The following is a 24,761-nucleotide window of genomic DNA, read 5'->3' on the forward strand; positions in this document are numbered from 1 at the left end:
TGGCACTAAACTATCCCCAAGGAAACTGGCATTCCAACAGGGCCCTGTTAAGCACAGGGGTTTTAGTACCACTGCTACTTTGATGCCTCTTATGCCAGTAGAAATAATCTGCAGAAAAGACTGACATGAAGAAGCATGAAGTGAGAATGAAATGGCCAAATCTTATACTTTGAGCAGGAGTCACATTGACTTTTAGGCACCAACCCATCATCCTAACTGATTGCAAAGCTGTCACATAACAAAAATCAAGCTGTGCCATCCATTCATACTGAAATCCTGGCTCAGCAGAAGGCCTTCTGCACACAGCCCTGGGGACAACACCATGAAACAAAGCCTCTTCCCCAGCACAGCCACAAAAGGCTTTGAGCTCTGTCTCTGAAACTGCAAAGTGCTTGCTCTGTTGTCCGTGGATAACGCTTTAAATCTGCCGAGCAAAAGCTGGATGTTACTCTCTTTTATTCTGGCCATACACAATAGAAGCACTCAAAAGGAAAAGCCACTCACGCCCCTCATACCCAGTGCTCCTCCAAACTGCTGACACCCAGACAGGCAGTCCCAAGGCGGGGCTATTGGGATTTATTTAGTTCACTGCTGCAGATGATGCCTTTAGTGCCACAAACAGCCCTGGAGACGAGTCCTAATCATTTAGGGGGGTGATTATGTTTAGTTCTTCTTCCCCAAACCCCCCAGACATAATTCAGATCCAAACTGGAGAGACAGGCAGGCACACAGGAGGGGACTCCGGCACTGCACAGCCCCCCCGAAGCCATGTACAGGAGCAGTTTCCTCCGCGAGGTGCGCAAGGAGAAGTACGAGCGGTCAGATGCCTACGATGAGCTGCGAGGCTCCCCCGAATTTGACAGTTTGGCCCAAGCCCGGGGCCTGGAGAACCTGCAGGAGCTCAACGAACGCTTCGCCAGCTACATCAACCGGGCACGCGTGCTGGAGCAACGTAACACCATCCTGCGCAAGCAGCTAGAGACCTTCCAGCGCATGGACGAACTGGTGGGCTTGGATGAAGCCTTTGCCGGGCAGATTGAGTTCAACCGCCAGCGAATGCGGGAGCTGGCTTCCGACCGAGCCAAGCTGGAGCGGGAGGAGAAAGACGCCCAGCGCATGCTCGATGAATACCGCAACAAGTAAGGCTTGCGAACAGAGGAAGATAGGTGGTATCATTTCCATAGTTAATCTTTATAGTAAGGATGGGTTTGGTGTCACCGACTACTTCTCATGCAGGGTGATGCCTCTACATGTGTATCAGACTTGTAGCCAGAGATGGCCTGTAAGCCCATGGTGAAAAGCAAGGTACCAGGACTCAAGGAGCTCCAACTCTGCATTTTGTGGTCTCATGGCTACTAGATGGGTAATCGCCCTCTCCCTTCCATGGTAGCAGGTCCTCACTGCGGCATATATTGGTTGCTGTTGCTCATTAGCTTTAGGAGGATTGTGCTCTGAAGTGCAAAGAGGGAATAACCCAATGAAAAAAACAAATGGCTTCAAGGAAGTCTTGTGTCTGAGCAGCACAGAGTTACATGATCCCAAACATGGGGGTCCTGAAATGTCCACTTCCTGAAATGTGTTGGGTATCTCTGAGAAGCTCTTACTTACAGGCATTGTGAGGTACCTGGGCCAGTCTGTGCCAGTCACTACAAATGTAAGATGAAAAGAAAGTAAATACATTTTTTCCTGGTATGTGAAATTTGCCTAATTACCCTCCTCTTCTGCCTTGCATCCTACTATTTCCATCTTGTGCTACTAAATCAATAGCTATAAGAATAGGTTTCCCCTAACATCACCTTTTTAACTTCAGTGCCACCATAAATCAAAGAGCAGGAGCCTTAGGGCTGAGGCATACGAGTGCCTCCAGACATGCCTAGTCCTTTCCCTTCAGCAACACGCAGTTTTGGCCATGTTGCTTAATTAATTACACAACAACACTTGGTGAGTATTGTTCATAAAAGGACTACTCAAAGGAGAGAAGGGTCTCGAATTTTTTCTCTCTGGCTAGTTCAGCCAGGAAAATTAGGCAGCAGCATGGACACTAATGAGGAGTTTTTCATCCTCCACACCAAAGGGTGAGTGATGAACTCCATATAGCATGCTTTAGATTAGAAACTCTTCTCCCTGATAGTGATGGGAAAGAGAAAAATGAAATATTTTCAACAAATGCAGTCTTGGTAGAAGTGCAGCTGCTATTGGGCAATGTTCACCACACTCACCAGAAATATTTTTAATAAGGCAGAGAGTGAATCATCTGGAGCACTGTCTTGCTGCTGCAGAAATACAAGTCTATCAAGATTTCATCCCTTGTCTCCATTACAGAGTTTTTGTCTGACCTTGCACAAAACACATTATTTTCCAGTCCAATTCTCCACACTGATTTTCCCCTCCTCCGGACTAAAAAGCGTAAGACAAACATTTTGCTTTTCTATCTACAATCATTTTTCAACTGGAAAGAGCCAGAAAACAAATGTGAGATAATTGACGTCAAGGCCATCTGTGTCATTAGGCCATGGTTTGATGATAGATTGCTATCAGCAGCCGTACAGTCTAATGCACCCTCATTCTGCCCTCCCCATCCCTGCAGGCTGCTCAGCGCACAGGGTCTAATCTGCTATGCTTCCACAGCTATTCCTGAGACCATCCTGATACTTGAATCAGAAAAATGAGCCAGATTTTTTTTAAAAAAAGCAATTAAAAATTAACATCTCCTACCCAATTCAGTGGGCTGTCATGCCAGGCTGTGAGCTACGGCACAACTGTGGAAATGCCAAGCCCTCATCTCTCTTTCTCATCTGACAGCAGAGAATAGGCCATCCAGGTGCACTGAGTCTTAGTGCTGGAAATGGTCAGATGTCCATGATGCTCTGATTCAGTGCCAGTGAGTAATAAGCACCTGGCAGTGTAGTATTCCAATATTTAGAGCCGGAAATTCAACTATGAGCCAATGCCATAATTTAGCTGTTGACTGATACTTTTTCATGTGGTTTTTTTTACACTCTGTCCATGAGATTTTGACTAAACTAGGTACGTAAATGCCTAACTGTATATTAGTTAAAAATACGTGCAAACTGTATAGAAACATGCAGTGCTATTATATAGCTGGGCAAAAATGCCTCATGTCTATCTGGAGTATTTCAGGCACTGTGAAGAGCTGGTGCAGTGAACACAAAACCCCCTCTTTGATTTCAACAGCTGGCAAGAAAAACTGGCAAGTAAAAAAAATAGAAAAACTGACCAGAAAAAGTTAGTTTGTCTTGGCTACCTTTTAATGGATTCTTGCATTCGTGTGAGCAGTTTGTGAATTAACTGCTTGTATAGCTCCCCAGCAGCAGGATTAGTGATCTGACACAAAGTGAATTTACTTTGTATTAGAGTTGCTTTATGCAAGCTGTAAATAGGTAGGGAAGAATACAGGACATTGAAAATACTAGAGGGGAAACATCCAGAGAAGGGTCTGTGCTTTTGAAAGTGGGATTTAGGAACTGTTACAGGGGTAGTTAGTGACTTCTTAGAAAAAAATGGATAGTACCTTGTCATACAATCCTAGGATGTCCACTCAGCAGCTGAAAACAGAAGTCAAAGGAAACTTTGACTGTATGTAAGCCAACAACGTTGCAATATTAAAACTAAAGATACACAGGACCATTACAACAGAAGGGCAGTGACTGCTTTTTAACTAAACTGTCTTCAGTTTACATCAAGAAGATAATTTTGGTTTGGGTTTTTTTTGTTGTTGTTTTTTCTTTTTTTTTTTTCTCTTGGGAGCTGCTGAATTTGACCTGAAGACAGACATGAAAGTTTCTTCAGCATCTAAAAACACTGTTTGGGTTTTTAGTTGCAGGCATTAAAACAAGGCCAGTGTTCTGACACTGTGTACTCTGCCTTCTCACCCTGTTTCTAGCTCAAAGCCATCCTGATGGCTGTGCTTTCATCTACTTAAACTTATAAATAAAGCTCTCTAAACAGAATATGGGAGGAATGATCTTCTGTGCCGTGTTAGGGCCCTGCCATGCTACTGAAACCAGAAGAGTTCCTATGCTGAAGACCTGCATCTGTGCTCAGTTGGCAGTAGGCAGTGCCAGTTTCTGGCTTCATTTTGAAACATAAAGTGTCTACTAGGCACACTAGGATGAAAAAAAAATCTATTCGAGTGGAGCATTATGTACCATTCCATTGACAAACATCTGTGTCCTTCACTAATTCAAAGAATTTAAGCTCTTGCAACTTGTTCTTTTACTCACATTCATGATTTAGGAAATAGATTTATATCTATAAGCATATCTTTTAAAGCTACATTTATGTAAGTAGCCCTTTTAAAGCTACATTTAAACACAGTAGGGTCTGGGACTACCAGGTCTGTGCAATTAGATGTGCATAAACCATTGAAAAGTAGATCTTATGTTAAAATTTATTTTTAAATTCTCTGTTGTCCATTTATAGCTTTTCACATTAACATGAGTAACTCAGACTCTACCAGTGGAGAATTCTTTCTCTTGAAGTTGCAAAAAAAGCATTGCTATGAATTGTTTGGATGCATCTCATAAAAAGACTAATTATGCTAATTTTATTGAGCATCATTATTATAACAACATTGTATCTGGCTGTGGGAAACAACTATATTTCTCTCTCTATGACATTCCGAATGATGCTGAAATGCAGATTTTAGCACACTTGACTGAACAGGATTAATTAACTTCAGAAATTAAAAGTCTTGCTTATCGATTGTTTCATTTAAAATTCATTCACTGTTAATCTTGTGGTGTTTGCATGCAATATGATTCCCTGGAAGTTGCTAGACATGGAAATTGGCACTGTGTTCTCCAAGGTGTACCACGTGGTGATGCTCAGATGAGCTGACACCCTTTGGTGGCAGAGTGGAGACCCAATACCCATGAGAGAAAACAAAAACAAGTAGGAAAACATGATAGCTGTCATGTATGGAGCTGTAGGGACTCTGTAGCTGGTGACTGTTGGCAAAGCCATCTTCAAGTCCTGTCTGCAGGCTTTGTCTCTGCACTGCTACTGCTTCTTTGGTGGTAGCGAGAGCTTTATCGTGCTGCAGCTGCAGGAAAGGATGTCCTGCCTGCCTTCCGTCCCCTCCTCAGACTGCCAAAATCTTGTCCCATGGCTGTCAGCCACTTGATAGCAGCTTCTTGATAATGCAGGCAGCAGTCTGTTCACAAATTAGTAGAGCAAAGCCCTCATAGGGCTCATCCTAGCTTTCAGGGTATAAAACACAAGCATTATTGGCCTGTCTATCATCCTTGTAGGACCAGCTCTTTTCAGTTTGTGCTCTCTTTGGCACCCAATGACAGCTATCTCTATTGAGAAAAGGCTAGCGAAGCATCTTAGAAAGTGAAAAGGAGAAAAGTAGTAGAAAAGTTTAACCTTGGCTTGTGACAAGCCAAGAGGCTTCATATATTGCTGGGAGAGTTCAGTAGGGTTCAACGGAGAGGCAGCATTTCTCTTTATATTAAAACCTCAGGCTTGACACCAATTGAGTACCTGGCCATCGAGCATCATGAGAATGTATCGTGACTGTTTTCTCTTTGGAGAAGAGCCAGCCCTTGCACTGCAGCAGAGGCAGGGTCTGAAAAAAAAAAACCAGCCTTGCCCTGGCCCCATCTTTTAAGTGCAAGCACAGCCTATCTGTCAGCTGGGGATGGGAAAAGAGATTTACAGCGCTGCTGGAGCCGTGCTTTCCAGGTGGAGAAACAAGCACAGCAGTGGACTTCCCCCCTGCATGCCTGATGCTCTCACCAGTCCAGTGCCAAGCTGTAGCGGGGCTCAAGGGGCTTTAACAAATACCTGTTAATCTGTTAGTGCCCTCACAGAGAGCTGCTAAGCTAAGAGAGGTCAGGTGGTGGGAAGTTTTAAATCTCTTATCTGCCTTTGTTTAATAACCTTAAAGCTCTTATCTACCAGGAGCCTGGCGGCCCCCTCCACCCCATTTCTTTTACCCTATGCAAAAAACAATACCTCATTTTTCTAAACAGTCCAAAAAAGGTTTGTTGCACCACTAAAGCTACTTGACTAGATGGGAAGGGTTGTTTTTTTTTTAAAAAAAATGAAGCAAATGAACTTCATAGCTCTTAGCATCCAGTAAAGACTGACCAGCAGCCACCTAAGAAAAACATGACCTCTTTTAAACATGTCCAGCTCATTACTTGAACACCGAAATTGGGTTTGAAGCATAACAGGGCTGCAATTTGTCAGCCACGCACTTACATAGATACATTTCAGCAGGCATGGAGACATCATGAGGTCTCTGAAGCATTTCTAAGAGATCTTTAGCCATTTTGCGCTGAGGTCCTGGAGTAGGTTGAGCATCACTTAAAAGCAATCCTCCTTCAAAGGATAATCACACAATAATAACTTTCTCAAGGCTGCCAGGTGGATTTATGGCTGTTTGACACAGCAGGTATTTGAGTTATTTGAGAGTGAAGGAAGATGTATCTGAATATTTCAGTCATTGAAAGAATTTTAAAGTCAGATCTAGCAATTTGGCAGGTTTGAGCAGGTGTGAATAACATTAGGGCTGAGCTTTAGACCCTGACTATTGGATGGTTGTATATTACTAGGAGTGTAAGTCCAATCCTAAATTGTAGCTGTATATTTAATTTCACAAGCTGCCTCAATCTGCTTCAGTCTTGCTCAGTTGTCAGAAAGTATCTAACTTAATGAAGTGTTTATTGTCAACTGCACACAAAAATTTCCTAAGATAGATAGAAAGTTGGTTGGAGGTGAGCTACTTACTTAATAGAAAACAGAAACAAAGGCAGTCTTGCTTTTGAAGATTAATGTTCTTGTTTGTATCCTTGGAAGTAAACTCTGTGTTATTACAATTTGTTGAAAATACATTGTTTTACCTTTGTCAGAAAATAGCACTTCAGCTGAGGAGGCCTAGCAATTTGTTGGAGTGATAATGAAATAAAACCTCATCTTATTCACTTGTTTCTTTGTTCATGGTAAAAGTTGAAAACAGACTAGTGTCTAACTCTGCTAAAATTATGGGATTTCAAAAGAAGGGAAAGTTGGGAAACCAGAACACCAAGTTTAATCCATTTGTTTGTTCTGGTAAGTTCTTCCTTTGTGGTCCTGGTCAGTTCACTACTGACCTCATCCCTTCAGCTTTCCAAGAAACATTGAAAACGGTGAGAATAACATTGGCTGTTCATCCTTCAGGAGATAAAAAGAAAGAAGTGAGGCTGACACAGCCATTATAACTTGATCCTTGATGTGTTCAGTCCAGGAACTGACAATTATTATTTCAGAAGACAGACGAGGGCTTATGTTCAATTCTGAATTTTGGTCAGGATTCATGCTTGTCTTGATGTCCATTGCTTGTACTGCAAATAAAGGTCATTCACCACCACAGTTGACTTGTCACTCACCATGAGGGTTTCTTGCAGAAAGTAAGAAAATAAGAGCTTTTAATATCTCTATATCTCTGTTATTTTAGGGAAAGTAAAGGAATAAACAGGAATAGACTGTATTTGTGTACTTCGGCACTGGCAGCAGATGGAGATTGATAAGCCACTTGTTCATTACTGATAGCAAAGTCTCATTGGATTGTACTATATGATGATTCTGACTTCTTTTTTTTTAAATGGGGTCTCATTAAACCATATCTCCTATTAAACATTTTATATATAGTTTATTTAGGGAAAGGAATAAACAACAATAATCATAATTAGGAAGTTTTGTACTCTGCAGCTAAAAGAGTTTTCTAGAAGATAATTCTATCTATCTAAAGTACAAATACAGAGCCCTAATTCTTAAATCAGAGATAAACACAATATACATCGATTGTTCACTCTGTACAGGAACATGCACATTATGCACTTGTGGATATTTGCTAAACACAGTGCTTACTAAGACTCACATTTGATTTTGACCAAGATAAAATATGAATTGGTATTAAAGAGGATAAAAAGTTTGATCCATCAAAGCATTGTAATGCAACATTATTCATAGACAGCCAATATGTGAAATTGCAACCTTTGTGTTTAATGTTTGTGGCATGAAAATGCTTACTGAACAACATCAGGTAGAACAGAAAACCAAGTACAATGTAATTAAATGCTAAAGTGCCAATGTAGCAAATACTCATATAGTAGCCACTGATGAATGGCTGTCACTGTAGTCCAATGCCAATCAAACAGACTTTTATTGTAAATAATCTGTTCTTGGGCTTTCTCTGAAAAAGTGATAGCAAATGTGTGGCACTTGATTGTCTTCTGATACGTAAGTTGAGTACAAGAAGTTAGTCAATTCTGGAATTACTCTCAGCATCTGGGAGTAAAAAGAAATTAATGCTAATGCATAAATAAATCTTTTGGGCCCTTTCAAGATTTATGTTCTGCTTTAGCGTGAAGCATATATTGTGCATGATAATGCAATGACAATACAGTTTGCAGAAGGATGAACCGTTGAACTTTATCTCCTTTGTTCTATTTGCAGGTATAGAAATGAACGTGAATATCAACAGAGGCTAAAAGAAACCCTTGAACGCCTTAATAAGGTAAGTCTGAAAAAATGGAAAAGGGAAGATCTTTATCATTTTTTTCCTTTGGTTTCATTTACTACAGCAAGCCGCTTTGAAGAAGCACTGAAAAGATAAAATGTCAGAGCAACGTATTTCTTGTCATTATATGCTGATGAAAAGTTCTCCTTCCCCTCCATCTCCCTCCTTAAGCCTTGTGAAAATGTCTGAGCCTCAGAATATATGTACACGCACTGTGTAGCACCCTGCTCTGTACAGTCCTGCTGATTTTCGTCATGTAGCACATGCCATCCACAGCTCACACAGCCTCAGCTCTGCTCAGGTGTCCTGGTTTTGGCAAGAATGGAGTTAATTTTCCTTCTCAGTACCCAGTGTGTTTTGGATTTCATATGTGAAGAATTTTGATAAACACACTGATTATATGAGTTGTTGCTAATGAGACCACGGACACTGACTTTCCAGATCTTGCTAATGTGTAGGTGCAGGAAGCTGGGAGAGAGACAGACAGAAAAATTGACCCAAACTGGCCAAGGAGAGTATTCCATGCCATAAATGTCATGCTCAGTATATAAGTGGGGGTTGCCTGAGGTGAGGATATCTCTCACTCGCTGGCATTGCTCCCTCTACCTTGCTGGCTCTCTTTCGCTCCTTTGCTTGCTGCTTGGTTTCGTTTCCATGATCACTGCTTGAGATGGGCTGTTTCGGTCATTGGGACATCAGGTGGTGAGAAATCGTGCATTGTTCATTTTGTATATTTTAGTATCCTTATATTTTGTTATTATTGTGTCTCAAAGCTCCTCATTCCTTTGCATTATATGGTCAGCCTTCCCAGGACAGAGCCTCAGCTTCCCAAATAGAAAAGAAGCCACAAAACCCCATAATTCATACCTTTCACAGTGAAACATGAGGAAAGTTTACATCGAGCTGCACTTTCCTGAACTAATACCATGGGAAGAGAAATAATAATAACAATAATAATAGTAGTAATAATAACTCTCAGATAAAATAGTTTATTAACATGTTTAGTAAAGTTTCCAAACCGAGTCTGTGAAACTGAGAAAGCCTGATTCTCTCTTGATTCTAGCTTTCATCTGAGTGAAGAAAGTTGTATTATATCTTTCCCCAGTTCTATTTTTCACAGCTTATCGTTAGTGGGAAACAATTATGGGTGGATTAAATAGAGGTTTTTTTTTAAATTTCCCCGCTACAAATGGCAGGAGCTGTTCTGCTTGAGCACTATCACATGAATGATATGCATGTTTTAGATTTAAAAAAAATGCAGGTTTTAGCATTTCTGTCTCCAATGAGCTCTAGATATCCTGCATCAGTGCTATTTTCCTGTGTGCTAGCAGGCCTCTTAAATACCCTGAAAGCTCTTAAAAAATATTTGTGGAGGCAAATGTTATGTAAGGGGTATCTGGAGCTGATGGGTCCATCTTCACAGTTCCTCGCAGTCAATCTGTCACTAAAGAAAAGTGGATTGATTCAACAACCCCAGACACAGCTGACAAGATCTTGAGTTGCAAGGGGTGTTTTTATTCCAGACTGCATCTGGGCTGCCCTTGTTGCAACAGATCCTTGTACTGGGGCACCAAAAGCTGGAGAGAACACAGCTGATTTTCTGTACAGTGCCCAAGATATAGCCTGAAACCTGCATTTGCAGATGTAGACTCATGCCTTTTCCAACAGTTTCGAAAATCAGTGAACACTTTCATGGTGAATTAAAATGCTGCTTAATCAGGTGGATCAACTTTCTGAAATCAGCACCTAAACCAGAATGTTTTTTTGGAAGTTGAGTTGCAAACACTGCAAAGTTCAGAAGAAAATGTGTAGACACTGGACTGTTCTGATATACAACATAAATATAGCTGGTCTATCTGAAAGCAGAGAATAAAAGCAAAAGTATTTTTCCCCTTTGAAGGAAGATTTGGAAATCCAAATGCTGCTTTGGCTTATTACATGCAGTAATATTTGTTTATCTGTATTATCTAGGGGCCTGGGGACTTTTTTTGGCTTCCTCCCAAACCTCCCAACATGGCTATTGTCCTGATGATCTTCCTCTCAATAGCAAGGCAGAGGAATGCAGAAAAGCAGCGAACATTCCTAATCACTGGCTCCAAATGTGCTGGTCTGGATGTTTCTGAATCAGCTACTGTCTCACAAAGCAGAGACCACTGGAGAGGTCTCTGGCTGGCAGGCTTAGCAATATAATGAGACAGCTAGCATCTACACATTTTTGAAATAGTGCATGCTGTGCACGTGCAAAAAGAAAAGTTCCCTTTGACCAGCCATATGCTGCACCCATAGACTTCAGTCTTTTATTTGATCCACTCACTGAGATATTTACAGCTGGTAATGGCACACAGGTAATTTTAAAGGACCTTTAGGTCCTTTTTTAGGTCCTTTTTTTTTTTCCCCCCTTTCTTTTTTTTAAATTTCCTGCTCTTAGAAGCAACATCTCATATTTTGGTAAGATGGCCTAGAGCTCTGTAGAGATCTTTCAGCTGTAAAGCAACAGAGTCAGGACTTATATCCACCATTTTTCAATCCAATGAACAAAGTAGTCATTTCCGGTTAGGTCTTCCATGAAGTGCACCAAAGTTTTCTGAGAAATAACTGTTGTAGCGCCTTTGAGACTACGATGACTGATACTGGTAGTGAAATTCAGATTTCTTGTGGCACTAAGGTGCCACATATACATATATATATGAATCAAAAAGTTATAGAATATCTAGCACTAAATGAGTAGTTGAAATACTGCTACAGCAGAGTGAAACCAGAGCATGGAACACCCCAAATCCTGTCAAATATAATGCTCAACCAAATTCTCAAAAAAAAAAAAAAAAAAGGACATTTTTTCCACCTTCTATCATGTCTCTTGTGCTTCCAGGAAAATCCTGCTGAAAATGGAGGTACTTGTAAGCTCAAAACCACTTCCCTTAGCAAACCAGAAGTATGAGAGAACCAATTGAAACTCCTGTCTTACATTTTTTAGAGACTTCGTGGTCAGTTGAGTGTTACTCTCAATTAAATGATTATATTGCAATTCCCTGACAAAGAATGTGAAACTGGAGAGCATTTGTTGTTACCTTCAGTGGGTGCTACTCAAGACTTGGAGATCAAACCTGTAAACAGATCTATATTTTAATAGATTTTAACACTTGAAAGATTATCTATGTATGTCTTTTAAAATCTTGCTTAATTTCCGACAGCAGTTTAGCCAGACTTCAGATCCAAAAAGAGATGGATGAGGAGGAGAAAGGACATGCTGGTCTGTGTCACGAGCCAAGGGTGGGGATCGTGTCTTCTAATAGGAAATGTACATGACAGATGATAGGCTTAAAGAAAACAGAAGTACTTCTTGGCACAATTCAGTGGTGGAACGCCTCACTTGTTTTATATTAATGGCCTTATATTAAAGAACATAAGATAGGAAAAATCTAAATCAGACCTAATGCAGAAATGGAGATTTCACTCAATCTAAACCCACTTACCTATGTACTTTGAGATCACGATTGCTAGTCATATGGCTTGTCCTCTGAATTAATTCGACATTGTGAACTTTCTTCCTCACAAACCCCAATATTAGGAGCTTCTGCAGCAAATGGACTTTTTCTGGACTTGCTCATCTGCCATTTTTATTTCCAGAAATGGTTCCAAGCCTGACAAACATTTGTGATATTTGAGAACACACCAAAAGGAGTGAAAATACTTTGGACCATCCTGTGGGTTTGTTTTTTTTTTTTAAATAAGGTATTCTTTACTAAGGGTACTAAAAAAGTGTCAGGATACTTCAGGTCCTGTCATAAAGAGATAGATAAATCAATGCTTTAGTGTTCTGTTTAAGATTCCTGCACCATTGCAAGCTTTTAGAGTCAAAGACTGGTATTTCATAGCATCTCTTACTCGGCTCCCAGCATTCATGAAGCATATGGTAAACATATTTTGACAGTGCCAGTGCCAAACTCTATCATAAATTATATTTGTACAGAAAAGCAGCATGTACAGTAGGAGAACATAATGAATAAGGTGCCTGTTGTTGATTTCATAGTACTTGTATTTCTCCCAGTAGGCTTTGATTCTCCTCACAGGCTGCTATGCCTGTACAATGACCCACATTATGGCTAAGGAAGTGCTGTGTTTTTTGACACTCCAGCTATATGTGCCTTGCAGGAAGCTGATGAAGCACTGCTGTGCAACCTGGAACTGCAGATTGAGTCCCAGTTCCTGCAGGATGACATTACTGCCACAAAGGACAGATACAAGAAGGTAACAGGCTGAATTTGCCAACTTCTTTAGCTCTTCCTTCTAGAGGCATGTGTGAAGCTCTGCCCTTCTCCATGATCTGTTACAGTGGCAAATTAAAGCAAATCCTGTTTCTGTTTTGGTAGGTAAATATAGCACTATATATTTTCAATGGGCTCAACAGCTGCGCTGTGGACATCAAACCCAACAGCTAAGTGACTGGCAAGCATCCAAATTGACTCCCTCAGGGTCTAATGTCTACACCTGTAGCAATGTTCTGAAATTGTTGACCTGTTGCTATGATTCAACCCAACATGCTGGTCAAACTGTCTTCTACTTCATGCTAAGAAGCTATTGTTTTTATCAGAGGGGGATTCCTAATTTTCTGGGCCAGTGCATTCCAGTTAATCAGCAGAAATAAGCCTGTGGTCATATGATTATGCTGCAGCTGAGTAACACATAAACCTCCTTTTTCTTCCTGGGAAAGCTGTGAGGCTTGGGATCAGGCCACTATCCCATCTTTGCTGCTTTTGGAAGAAGAGGGTCACTTTTTTTGGACCACATACAAGGCTGTTTTTTAATAATCTCCTGTAAAATTTGAAATCATGGAATGTTAAATTAAAACTATGAACTATGTTGTCACTTAGCCAACTGTCTGTAAATGTACCCTCAGCATGATGAAACTTTTAGCACACATACACTCAAAATCAGGTCTAAAAACACATTCCAAAACCAAGTCTGAGCATGAACTGGACTTTATATGCTGAAAGAAGTAAGTATCTTGGAATAAACCCCAGAAGTGGAGCACATTGAAGGGCACACTTTGCTATGGCGTTTTCCAGTAAAAATGTTTTTTACTTCACCACAGAACCTTATGGAAATCCAGACCTATGTCAGTGTTTTGCAGCAGATCATCCAGACAACCCCTCGCGTGTCCCCTATAACCACTGGCATATGTGAGGTAAGTATTGCTGTTGGTAACCACATGCTGCTCTAAGAAAGAGACAATGTTTATTCTTAAAGCATCCCAGATTCTCCAACTCCCACTCCAAGGTTAAATGAAAACTGCAACAACTGTGAGTAAGTACCAAAAACTGAATTTGAGAGAAAAAACAAATTGTAGATTTGGAAGTATGTATTAGCCCCCAAAATGGCTAGTTGAAAGGTAGTTGAAGTAGTTGTGCTTCCTATCTGAGGAGGAGCTGCCAGGATATATAAGTGTTTACAGAGAGAGAGAAAATCTTGTCCTTGAAGGGGCGAGATGTGGTGAAAATTTGTAAATAAAATAAATTGCTACACACTAGCTGAAAACTTATTGATTCCCATCAGTATGAGTGGCTATGCCAAGAATGTTTACTAGTTGGAAGAAGATATGAACAGCTACATCTACAGGGTCTAATTTCAACATAAGCTGTACTTCTACAGTATTGCCATCTTTTGTTCTTAAAACCATGCCACAAGGATTTACTTAAGGGTCAATACCTATCTTTTTATTTGTCTTTTGTCACTTTCTATTTGTCTTTACAGTTTATTTCCAGTAGTGGAATTTCTTTTGGCTCTTCTTAAAAGAGTGAAACATACCTTCCTGTACACATGTTGTTTTCTTCCAACCAGGAAAAACTGATAGCGGAGAGGAGGATCCCTGTTTTGCAGAGCCAGCTGGAGGAATATAAGAGCATCCTCTGTCAGCTACAGGCACAAAAATACAAACTGCAGACAGAGGTACTGTCCTAACTAGCTATAAACACAACTATGACACTCACGAACTCTGCTCTTTTTATGGTCGCATCGTCTTTAAAAGGGTCTGCTGAACTCAATTGACTTGGAAACTGAAGATATATTTTCCTTTTTACCATTTTCTTCTTCAGCTGTTTCATTCTCATTCTCCTGGTGGCCCAAATCATCAGGTTTAGATGGCCAAGGAGGGCTGTAGGCATAATAGCCACAACAAAGCCATCTTTGCTTATCAGAGTAGCTAGTGGGAGAAGGTTTCCATGTTGTCACTAGATTTCTGTGGGATGGTGTCAGCAGGAGGCTGTAGATGCAAGTCCCACAGGGGGCTGGTCTTTCTTTCTTACTTACTGAGCTCAGGCTGGAAATTAGCTCCATGAAAAATGATGGAGGACCTTCAGGGTTCTGCCTAGTCTTTTCCATCAGAGCCACAGCCAATTCTAAGATTGCTATGAGAAGGACTGAACAGGCTTGGTAATCAAAATTGAATGTCCTTTGAAATAGATGTTAATCTACATTTGGCTGCGTTCATCCCTGTCACTACTAAGCACTACATCAGCACCTCTCCTGTGCTTAGACACTGCCAGCACCAAAACCACCTGCTTTTTGACAATTCCTGATTTCCAGAAAATGACTGGCCAAGACTTTTGCTCATTGCTTCTGCCTATCTCTGAGACAAACTTGCCATAAATCAACCTTCCTCCTCCAGCCAGTGTCTCCGAGCAAGTGTGCAGTGCAGGGACAAGGGCAGCAGGAGATGGAGGAGCAGCTAAAGGCTACAGTGAATAGAAACCAGTCCTGTATTGCCAATGGCAAGTCTACCTACATGCAGTTGAATATTTCTTAGCAGATAGGGGTGAAGAATGACCACCTTATGCCCCTCAAATACAGCATCCTTTGTGCCTTGAGTTGTCTATACAGGGCAGGAGGAGTTATATACTGGCATAAAACATCTTTAAGTGGGATTTTGGAAGCCTCTGGACAGTCAGAGCAGCAGCTCTTAACTTCCTGAGCATAACTTCTCTCACTAGATCACTCAGGGACAGTGCTACACTCAGGTCTTTTCCTTGGTCTCTCTCTCATGTCTGATGCTCTGACGGAAAGGACACATGTGCTCTGGGAAGGGCAAGAATCAATATAGTGATAAATGAGATAATGAATCAATATATGAAAAAGGGGAGAGAATCAGCCTTCTGCTGGCAGATGGAGAGAAGCAGTCTTTGGGGAATTAATTTTGCTGCTTTCAAAATCAAATCTTCATGTCCCATTTAGAAAGAGTTTATTAATTCAAATTTTTTCATGCCTTGAGATTAAAAGAGTGAAATAACTTTATGAATGATGACATGGTTGCTTGTGACAGTGGAGACTGGATATGATGACTGAGATGTCCTTGAGCTCCTTTGCTTTCCTGTTTCTGGACCTGATAACTGTGATGCAGAGAGGTTATTGACCCCACCTCGTAAGCACTAGACATTAAAGAGGTCTGTTGGTCCACTGGTACACTTCAATATAACCAAAGTAAAACCAAGGGAATTAGCTCCTAAATTTAGGCTCTTAAAAGTTTTTTTAAAATCTTGCCTGTAACATAGAGAAATAAAGCAGTTATTAAAGAATCCATTAGTCACTTATTGCCCCATTAGATTTTTGTGAGTTCATCTCCTTAAAAGCTGTTTGAAAAGGGTAAAAAAATTCCGCAAGTGATAAAGAAACTATAATAAATAGCCAAAAATAGCAGAAGAAAGTGAGAGCAGAATTACACCATTGAATATCCCACCTGTAACTCCTGCTTGTTTTGGCAAGGGAGTCTTCGCCATCTCTTGCATACACGAATGACTGGTGTTAAGGCCTTACTGCACAGCAGTTACTTTTATTGGTAAAGTAAATGAAGGAATTTAATTCAAAAGGGAAGATTTTATTTTTTTTAAAAAAAAACCCTTCCTTTTACCCTTCAGTCCTTGGTCTGGAGACCACAGAGAAGGAAGAAAAGGTTTTGCTCAGGCACATTTTCTCAGTTAAGCACTTTTGTATTCTCCTCGTAAGACACTGCCTGCTCTGCCCAGGCCATCCATGGTGAGCTGCGGGTCATGCAGTGAGTCTTTCCCCATGCATACATGGGGAAAGAAGACATCACACAGCTGTTCCCCACATTTATGCTGATCCCGTCATGCTTATTTTGAAACAGAAGCCTTAGGCTAGATAAGGAGGCAGAGGGGAGCAGGTTTTGAATAACTAAACAAATGCAGTGAAACTGCCACTGTGTTTAAGCAGTGCAGCTTCATACATCATAATAAAACATCTCTGGCCTGTAAGTACCCTTGAAATATGGGGATGCTGACTGCTTCACAGCTGCTTCTTTCATCCACCAATTTTGTTTACCAGACATCCATGTTGGAACAAGCGATTAAAAACACCCAGGAGAGTTACGATGATGAAATTCAGCTTTACAATGAGCAGATTGAAAACCTTAGGAAGGGGATAGAGGAGGCCGAGAGGACCTTGGAGAAGTATACGACCGACTGCCGTCAGCTGGTGATCTACCAGCAGTCCCTGGAGAATGAGCTGGAACGGTACAAACGTATCATAGAGAACGAGGAGAGTCGGTAAGGCTGAATTTTGCGACTGTCCCAAAGGGACCAGTGATCTCTTTTATCTTCTTTGGAAAACGTATGCTTAAGGGCATCTGATCCCCCCCAAAGGTATGGCAGTTTCACACCTTTCACTCTTAGATATCCAGGGACAGGAATATAAATAGATGCAAAATCTGGTCAAGCCTCTGCCAAGAAAAGGGTCAAAGCCATTTTGAACTTCTCCTTTCCATACAGTCTCCTTTCCATATACTGTCCTGGTGTCAATGCACAGAGGTCAGAAGCATACAAAAGCAAACTGAACACCCTCTCCACTGCCTCGGTGTCAGGGAAGCTTGTTGGCGCATTACGGGCAAGCTGGTCTTGCAGGGTTCATACAAGGCAAATGTCCTGTAAAGCAAAACACTCTTCACAGCAAAGCCATTCTTCAGGCAAGGGGGAAAAAAAGGGTAGAATATAAGAAATTTGCAGGGATTTGGGTTGTGTTTAAACCTATGGAGGAGCACTGGCTCCCTCTGATGTCAAAAATCAGCCTCACATGAGAAAAGGAACTGAGTTTTCAAAGCAGTGCCTGGTGCCACCTACGCAGGCAGATACAGCAGGGCCAAAGTCCTGAACACCGAAATCCCTGCTCTGGGTTGTCAAGAAGGTGCAGGGGAAAGACACTTGCTCATAGTCAATCTCACATGTGGGAAACAGATATTTCATCAGTTTTCAGGGTCTCATTTTGGACACTGCATTCTGGCTAGGAGTATCTGATCAGGGTAATTCTCAGCACCAAAAATCCAAATGTGCATCTCTTGTGTATCTACACAGGGTGTATATCCTCCATACAGGCCAAAATATTATCTCAGATTCTAGCAGAGCAGACTGGAAACGCCACAGATATAGTAACTTGTTTCCATATAGGCCAGCCTCTCAGTTTTAATTGTTAACCCTTAATACCACTGACTCCTCAAATATTTTCCAAGGAAGACTGCTCAGTTTTCTTCTTGCCCTTCTGAAGTCAGGCATATGCAAGTAACATTGTAACAGCTACCTAATTTCATATTTTACTGGCCAGCATGTGCAGCTCCAATTGACGCCTGGTAGGTGTGGATTGACTTTTCAAAGTGCTGTGCTGAATTGCAAACCTGTTGCTATGAGTTTTAATTACTGGTGTACTTTACCTAATGAAGCATCCCATGTCTCTTGCTGGTGGAAACCAGCCTAACTCCTGTGAAGGTGCGGTGGCTGTGTTGATTTTCCCCAGACAAGAAAAAAAGCTCCTGTCATTCTCTTTAACTCCTCACCACAGAGAAATAAATTTATTTAAACTCTATGCTTCATTTTGCACAATTGCACTTGCTCTTGATGAAAATGAGGGGGAGGAGGTCTGACTGATGCATGTCTTCTCTGGCAGGTTAAACTCCGCTATAGCAGGAACACCAGTCACGCTCTTCACACAGATCTATAGACCTGTCCAGCCTCAGGCTTCGAGGGGAAGAGGTAAACCTGTGACATGTCTTCCTGTGTCTGTCAAGAGCAGCATCATTGTATTTTAAGCTGTTTTTCCATTTGTCTTCCATACGAACATCAGCCGTGACAGCCTAACTCCAGGCTTGCTAAGTAAATCCAATCATTTCAGCTTACCTCAGCTGTCTTTGGAACAAACTGTCAAAGGCCAAAACCACAACCAAACAGGTTTCTTTTTACTTATTTTTTGCAATTTACTACTCAGGTCAACTAATAGAGCAATGTCAGAAGGCACCTGAAACTATGGAAAGAGCTGAGGGTTTTGTACCATCTTGTTGCGAGTCATTGGCCCACACTTCAGTTACGTACAAAGAGCTTCAGGTCATGTTGAGTGCTGCAGGCAGGCAGAGGACACTTTTTAGGGGCCTTTTCATGTTCCATGGCCTGGTTTCCTCTAAATGGTGTTTCCTCCATGTTGTATGATTGCTTGTTAGAATTAGGATGCTTGTAAACCTTGTGACAAGGAAATGGCCAGAACTAAAATAGTGAGGCTGCTTTTAACAAAGAGGGTAGTTGGTTTATAGAAAGGTGCTGTAGGTACTAACCTATGGGGTGACTTACTAGAGCTTAAATCCAAAGCTCACTGAGGTTTTACTTACAATGAACTGTCCTGAGAATCGAGATAAACCATCAGATGAGGTTTTTCTTTGGAGTGCATGGTGTATTTTTTTCTAACTGCTGTGTGAACCGTAGCAGTTTTATATGAAATGGGTCTGCAATGAATGAGGCCAAATCCTCAGCAGCTGTCAACAACTGCTGTCCTGCAAAGTGTTGCTTTGTATCTGCTGAGCATTCAACCTGTCTCTAATGACACCTCCGCTTACTACCTGCAAGGCAAGCCGGGCATTTTATATATGTTACTGTACTTGTGACATTGCACAAAACAGGGGGCAACATTAATATCTGTCTGTCCCCTTGTTCCTGTAATTCCTAGTACAAAGCTCTGCCTCCTCTGGTCTAGTTGTTTATGCCATGGAAATCAGCAGCCTGCCTGCACTCCTGCTGCTGCTCAGCTGTCATGGGGTTGGTGGCTACCAACTGCCCAGGAGATCAGAAGCACAGCCTGCGGGCAGGCCTTCCCTCTGCATGGGCCTAGAGCTCAACATCAGTGTTCAAGTGATGCCAAAATGTTGCTCCTCAGCACTGCGTTGCTGGCTGGGCAGCTGCTTAGCTCTGTGCCTGCCAGCCACTCACTATGGCAAACCTCCCTGCATCTGCCCATACCCAAAATTGCTGTGAGGGGAGATGCCTGGCTCACTCTTAGCCGCCCTAGGACACAAAGGCAAGACGTCCGTTTGCTGATCCCATCTTCAGAAGTGCTGGAAGAGCTGGTGATGACACTTGCCTTTCCATGGACTGCTCACTCAGCACCACTGCATTCAGTGGGAAAGTTTTAAATAGGGCTTTTGAGGTTTTTTTTTTCCTCCCTAAGCCCTACCAAGAGCTGTAAAAGCCAGAGAAGTTACTTCCAGTTAGTCCTACTGCCAGGCCATGCCTCTAACTTTGAGCATCTGTCTTCAGTCTCTGCTGTAGGAGACGAGGTTTCTTGTCTAGAAACCCATCATGGCATCTCTGCCATGATGCCTGGCAGGAAGGTGCTGAGCCTGACTGCAGCAGCAGGTGCTGAACGCTCCTGCTGAGCATTATTGCAGGCCTGATGATAGGTGAATATTCTGTGCAGTTGCCTCTCTTATGCTCGCAGCTGTCCAGTCCTCACACTGTGTATGGCAGTGCTCAGTGTGCAAAATGGCTGCTTGGCCGGGGGGGGCCACGCAAAATAAGAGGCTGTTTAATGCACTGCTGGAAGCTGTGTTCATGTTTGCTGCTGCATTCAGCTCCCTGCCTGCAGCAGTGAGGGTGAGAGGCAGCTCTAGCATTTGCAGTAACTGTGTTCAGCACTGTTTGTTGTTTGCTTTGTTTTGATTTCCCCCTAGATATCACCCAGGCCATGCAAGACATTGCCAGTGTAAAGCCCAGACAAAAAGCCCTGACAAAGAAAATTGCCAGGAAAAAGGAGCTGATGTCTAAAGACATAACCGACGGTCTCTCACCTGAAAGAATGTACGAAAGAACTCTGGAAGGTTTTGACCAAGATCAACTGGAGTTTAGGCATGAAGGCTCAGTCACATGTGAACCTGAGCAGGAAGGATTAGAACTTGATGAAAGGGAAATGGGCCCAGAGGATGTACCTGATGGAGCCCAAATAAGTAAAGCCTTTGATAAATTTTGTAACATTGTGAGGGAGAAAATAAGAGTCCACAAGAGACCAGAGCCTAAACCTGATGCTCATTCCAAAGGGCGTTATGTGCTGGTAACAGGGGAGGAAAGCTATGAAGAACCTTGCATCTTGGCCCCCTCCATCCCAGCTAGGGCAGGGATCACAGTTTCCACCAGCAACGGGAAGGTGATGATTGGTGGTGAGGTGGAGCCCATACCAGAGCTGCCAGAACCCGCTGAACCACCAGAAAAAGAGAAAAGGGATATCTGTGAAAGAAGGGAAGAGTTTGAACTCCCAGAGAAACTGAAAGAGGAGGAGAAAGAAGACATACTTGAACGGGGAAAAAAAACAATAGGAAAAATCGAGCAAATCACAAAGTATCCAGACATCTCTGAGACTGAGCCAGTTCCTTCCCCTGGTCTGATAAGCCCAACTGAGCCAGGAGTCCTTCGAGAGGCAGAATATGAGCGAGAAGATAAGCAAGGCCTTTTGTTCAGGGAAGTAGGCTTGCCTGGCTCCATGAGCTACGAGAAGGTGGAGGTGGTGGAGTCCATCGAGAAGTTTTCAGACGACAGAATTCAGACATATGAAGAGACAGCGATGATAGTGGAGACAATGATAGAGAAGACAAGCAAGAAGAAACCAGGTGACAAAGGCTCTTAAGTGACACACACCTCCTTGATGGTCAACTTGTCTGGCATAGTTATTAAATGACTGGGTTTTTTTTTTTCCTGACCGAATGATACAGTAGTGAGATTTTTGCTGTTTGGTATGGAACAGATTGGTACCTTGATGGCAATTCTGTCTAATGTAGGCTCACCTTTGGTACAATGACCATTAGAGTGCTCCAGGGCAACAAGTAATAAGCTCATCCTATGAAACTGATTTTCATGATTAGGACAAGTTGAAAGTAATTATTATTACAGAACTGCCTGACTTTCCACAGTATCCGGGACAAATTTGCGTATTCTTCTACTGCTCCTATAGCTGCTGTATGATTTTCCATCTGTCAGACAGCTGCAAATGTTAACTTGTGACATCTGGTTAATTTAATAAAAGTTTTGCCTTCTACTGAAGATACCAACTGTAGGTTTGCGTTGCCTTCACTCTTGAGTAATAGTCCCTACTAGTAAACATAACTGACTGTGTGTGCAGGAATTTTTCCAGGGGATACTTGGTAAATAACCTATTCCATCTCTCTCTCATATATAGTCTTCAAATAGAGATGAGCTTGGCAGACCTTTCTTTTTGGATCTAAAGACAAATTCTCTGTATTTGTAGTAAGCTTTTACTATGTATCTTCTCAGAATAAAACTTAAATTCCACCAAAGTGAGGGATAACTCTTATAAAAGATACTAAAGGCATTATTTGTCCTTCACCAACACAAATAAGGTATTTTTGAATACCAACAAGCTTTTGAGCAGACTGCAGCCAACTCAAAAGACTCTATATTTTGGTGTTTTCTTGTTAAGTCTTTCCTCAGACTGTTTAATGCTGCTGTGGGCTCCTGTTACAGCCCACTCACCTGCAGTCCCATGGAGCTCCACGGGGTTGCTGGACCAAGCAGTGTCTTCCCACATTCCCCTTCTCTTGGAAGCAAAAAGCAACACTTCTGCAATAGCCTCTTGCAGCTTCCAGAAGCTGTGGACTCCTCAAGGGGGAAAAAAAAAAGAAAAGGAAAGGAAGTCCTTCACTTGTGTATGTGCAAATACCAAGCACTATTTAGAATACTGATTCACCTTTTAGGCCTCAGCTTGACTTCAGGCATACAAATAATCCCACTAAAGGGAGGTACATACTGAAGTGCTGTACTGGGCTGGGCTCTACACATTCCTTCTCCCATCCCAGTTCTCCAATTTTTTGTTTCAACTTTCAGCATTGTTACACCTTTTTCTTTCTGGCATATATTCCTGTCAGGGCTAACCACCACTCGAGGTGATGAGCCTAAGCTTCAGGACTACCTTCTCACATTACTCAAGACTTTCCCTCAATATTGTGTTGGGTGTTTTTCCATTAGTGAGTTCCAATGCAGGTGTAGCATCTAATCTGACTGTTATGTCTGGTAAAGTGGCCCTCTGTTTGAAACAGGGACAGATGACTCACATAGTCACAGTTTTATTCAGGAATTCTTTTTTATGCTGTTTTATTGAAATGCTGTAGAAGTATATGCCAGACATGGCTTACCAGGGTGTGTGCTGCTTTTCAGTTTAATTTAATAATAGTGTAAATAACCACAGAATGAATTTATCAATGCATGCACAGACAGTGCTCTGGTGAACAGGGAGCAACTGCTCAGAATAACTGCTGATAAAAGCAGGTTTTGATTATTGAAAGGGGGGGAAAAAAACAACAACCCAACAAACCTGCAGCAATAGGCAGGCTGTATCATAATTCTGCCACAAAACAGGGTGTAAACAGATTCAGGCAGTACCTAGCCACAACTGGATATTCCCTCCACAACCATCTGAATTCACTGCAATATGGAGCACTTAAATGTTCAGTATACAAAAAGCCTGAGTCAATGGCAAAGAGGCAACACTTCAGGAAAGCCCAGGTTAGGTGTCTGATGTGTGAATAGCAACACCCTCAAGCGTTGTCCCCAGCTCCATTGTCCCCCTCCCTTTTTTGTGTTGTGGTGTCAGTGCTTCACTACTGACATAGAAATGGTTTTCTGATGTGCATAAGCCTTTTCAGCAGCTAGGCAGTGTAACTATCACTCCTAAAGCAGATTTAGTGGCCCATATTACTGAAGATGTCGTGTACTGCATTGCATAGGCAATAACCTGAGGTGCAAGACTTGGACCAAGCTGTGCAGAGCTGTATCACAGACATCAACATCAGCAGAAGTCGAGGACCATGAGGAATAAGGTCAGATTTTGCTACAATCGCTGACTGACCTTCCACAAACATGGCAGTTGCCCAGCAAGGCTCTAGATGCCTTTATCTTTCTGTAAATTTGTATAAATTAAATAGAAAAACAGTAGTACTTTATTGTTCATAATGACAATGCTGAAAGATACAGTAGATCTCATGATTTATGGGCTAAACTCTGCTTTAAATGAAGACTCTCAAATCCAAATTCTCAGCAAAGTGCTTAAATACTGATGCTGAAGCATAATGGTAAAATATTTGCAAGCACCTATTCAGCAAAGCTTGGGATGAGACCTAGGTTACTACAGACATATTCTCGTGTCTGTGGCAACTGGAACTAGATCAGGAGGTTCCCTGCCATCTTTTATTGCTGGAGACATGGTAAGAAATTGTAAAATAACACATATCCTGTACAATGGGAGCTAAAAAGTACCCAAAAGTGTGGGTGGGAAGTAGGGAGGAAGAGGAAATAGGGATTTTGTGGATCAAAGTGCTCCAAACAACAGAAAAAAGCCTGCTGTAGTATTTCCTTGGGGCCAGAACTGCTTATGAAATGCAGTGCAAAAATGTCACTGTCTGTGTTCCTGAGCATCACCTTCCCCACTGACGGTGGCAGTTTGGCACCCACATCGCTGTGTGCCTCTGTGGAGCTGCCCTTGGAGCCAGTGGCTCTGAACCACGTAAGTGTCGTGGTTTTGTTTAGTGGCGGGGGGGGGCTAAGGTGGCAGCTTCTGCAGGAAACTGCTAGAAGTCGCTCCCCTTTGTTCAGGGGACTTGGCCAGGCCTAGGGCGGACCCACTGCTGGCCAAGGCCAAGCTGATTGGTAGCAGAATGTTCCATGATAACGCCTCTGCGATAACGTATTTAAGAAGGGGAAAACAGAAAAAAAAAAGAGAGAGTAGAGAAGATGTGAAGAAGCTGAGTGGGGGCAGAGGCACAGAGGGGGAGGCGCAGGCCTCATGGGCCTTGCAGGCCTGACCCTCTGGCCTCTCGCCAGGCAGCCGACTGGGCCCAACTCGGCCCGGCCCAGCTGCAAGAAGTGGAAAGGAGATGAGAAGTGAATAAGATGTAAAAAAAAGATCCTGA

General features: G+C 42.1%; 1 protein-coding gene across 1 annotated transcript; it reads left to right on the plus strand.

The window, feature by feature from the left end:
- Positions 1 to 768: 768 nt before the first annotated feature.
- BFSP1 (beaded filament structural protein 1) lies at positions 769 to 21,466 on the plus strand. The gene is made up of 8 exons (XM_010116277.2): positions 769 to 1,139; positions 8,467 to 8,527; positions 12,683 to 12,778; positions 13,623 to 13,715; positions 14,369 to 14,476; positions 16,865 to 17,085; positions 18,473 to 18,558; positions 20,520 to 21,466. The coding sequence occupies exons 1-8, from the start codon at positions 769 to 771 to the stop codon at positions 21,464 to 21,466; spliced, it is 1,983 nt and encodes a 660-aa protein (XP_010114579.1).
- Positions 21,467 to 24,761: the final 3,295 nt, after the last annotated feature.

This window comes from Chlamydotis macqueenii, chromosome 3 (assembly GCF_036417535.1).
Source record: "Chlamydotis macqueenii isolate bChlMac1 chromosome 3, bChlMac1.mat, whole genome shotgun sequence".
Taxonomy (NCBI): domain Eukaryota; kingdom Metazoa; phylum Chordata; class Aves; order Otidiformes; family Otididae; genus Chlamydotis; species Chlamydotis macqueenii.

Coding starts and splice junctions, on each gene's coding strand:
- BFSP1 (XM_010116277.2), top strand. CDS start 769: ATGTACAGGAGCAGTTTCCTCCGCGAGGTGCGCAAGGAGAAGTACGAG. Junction 8,528..12,682: donor CCCTTGAACGCCTTAATAAG/GTAAGTCTGAAA, acceptor TGTGCCTTGCAG/GAAGCTGATGAAGCACTGCT. Junction 12,779..13,622: donor CAAAGGACAGATACAAGAAG/GTAACAGGCTGA, acceptor ACTTCACCACAG/AACCTTATGGAAATCCAGAC.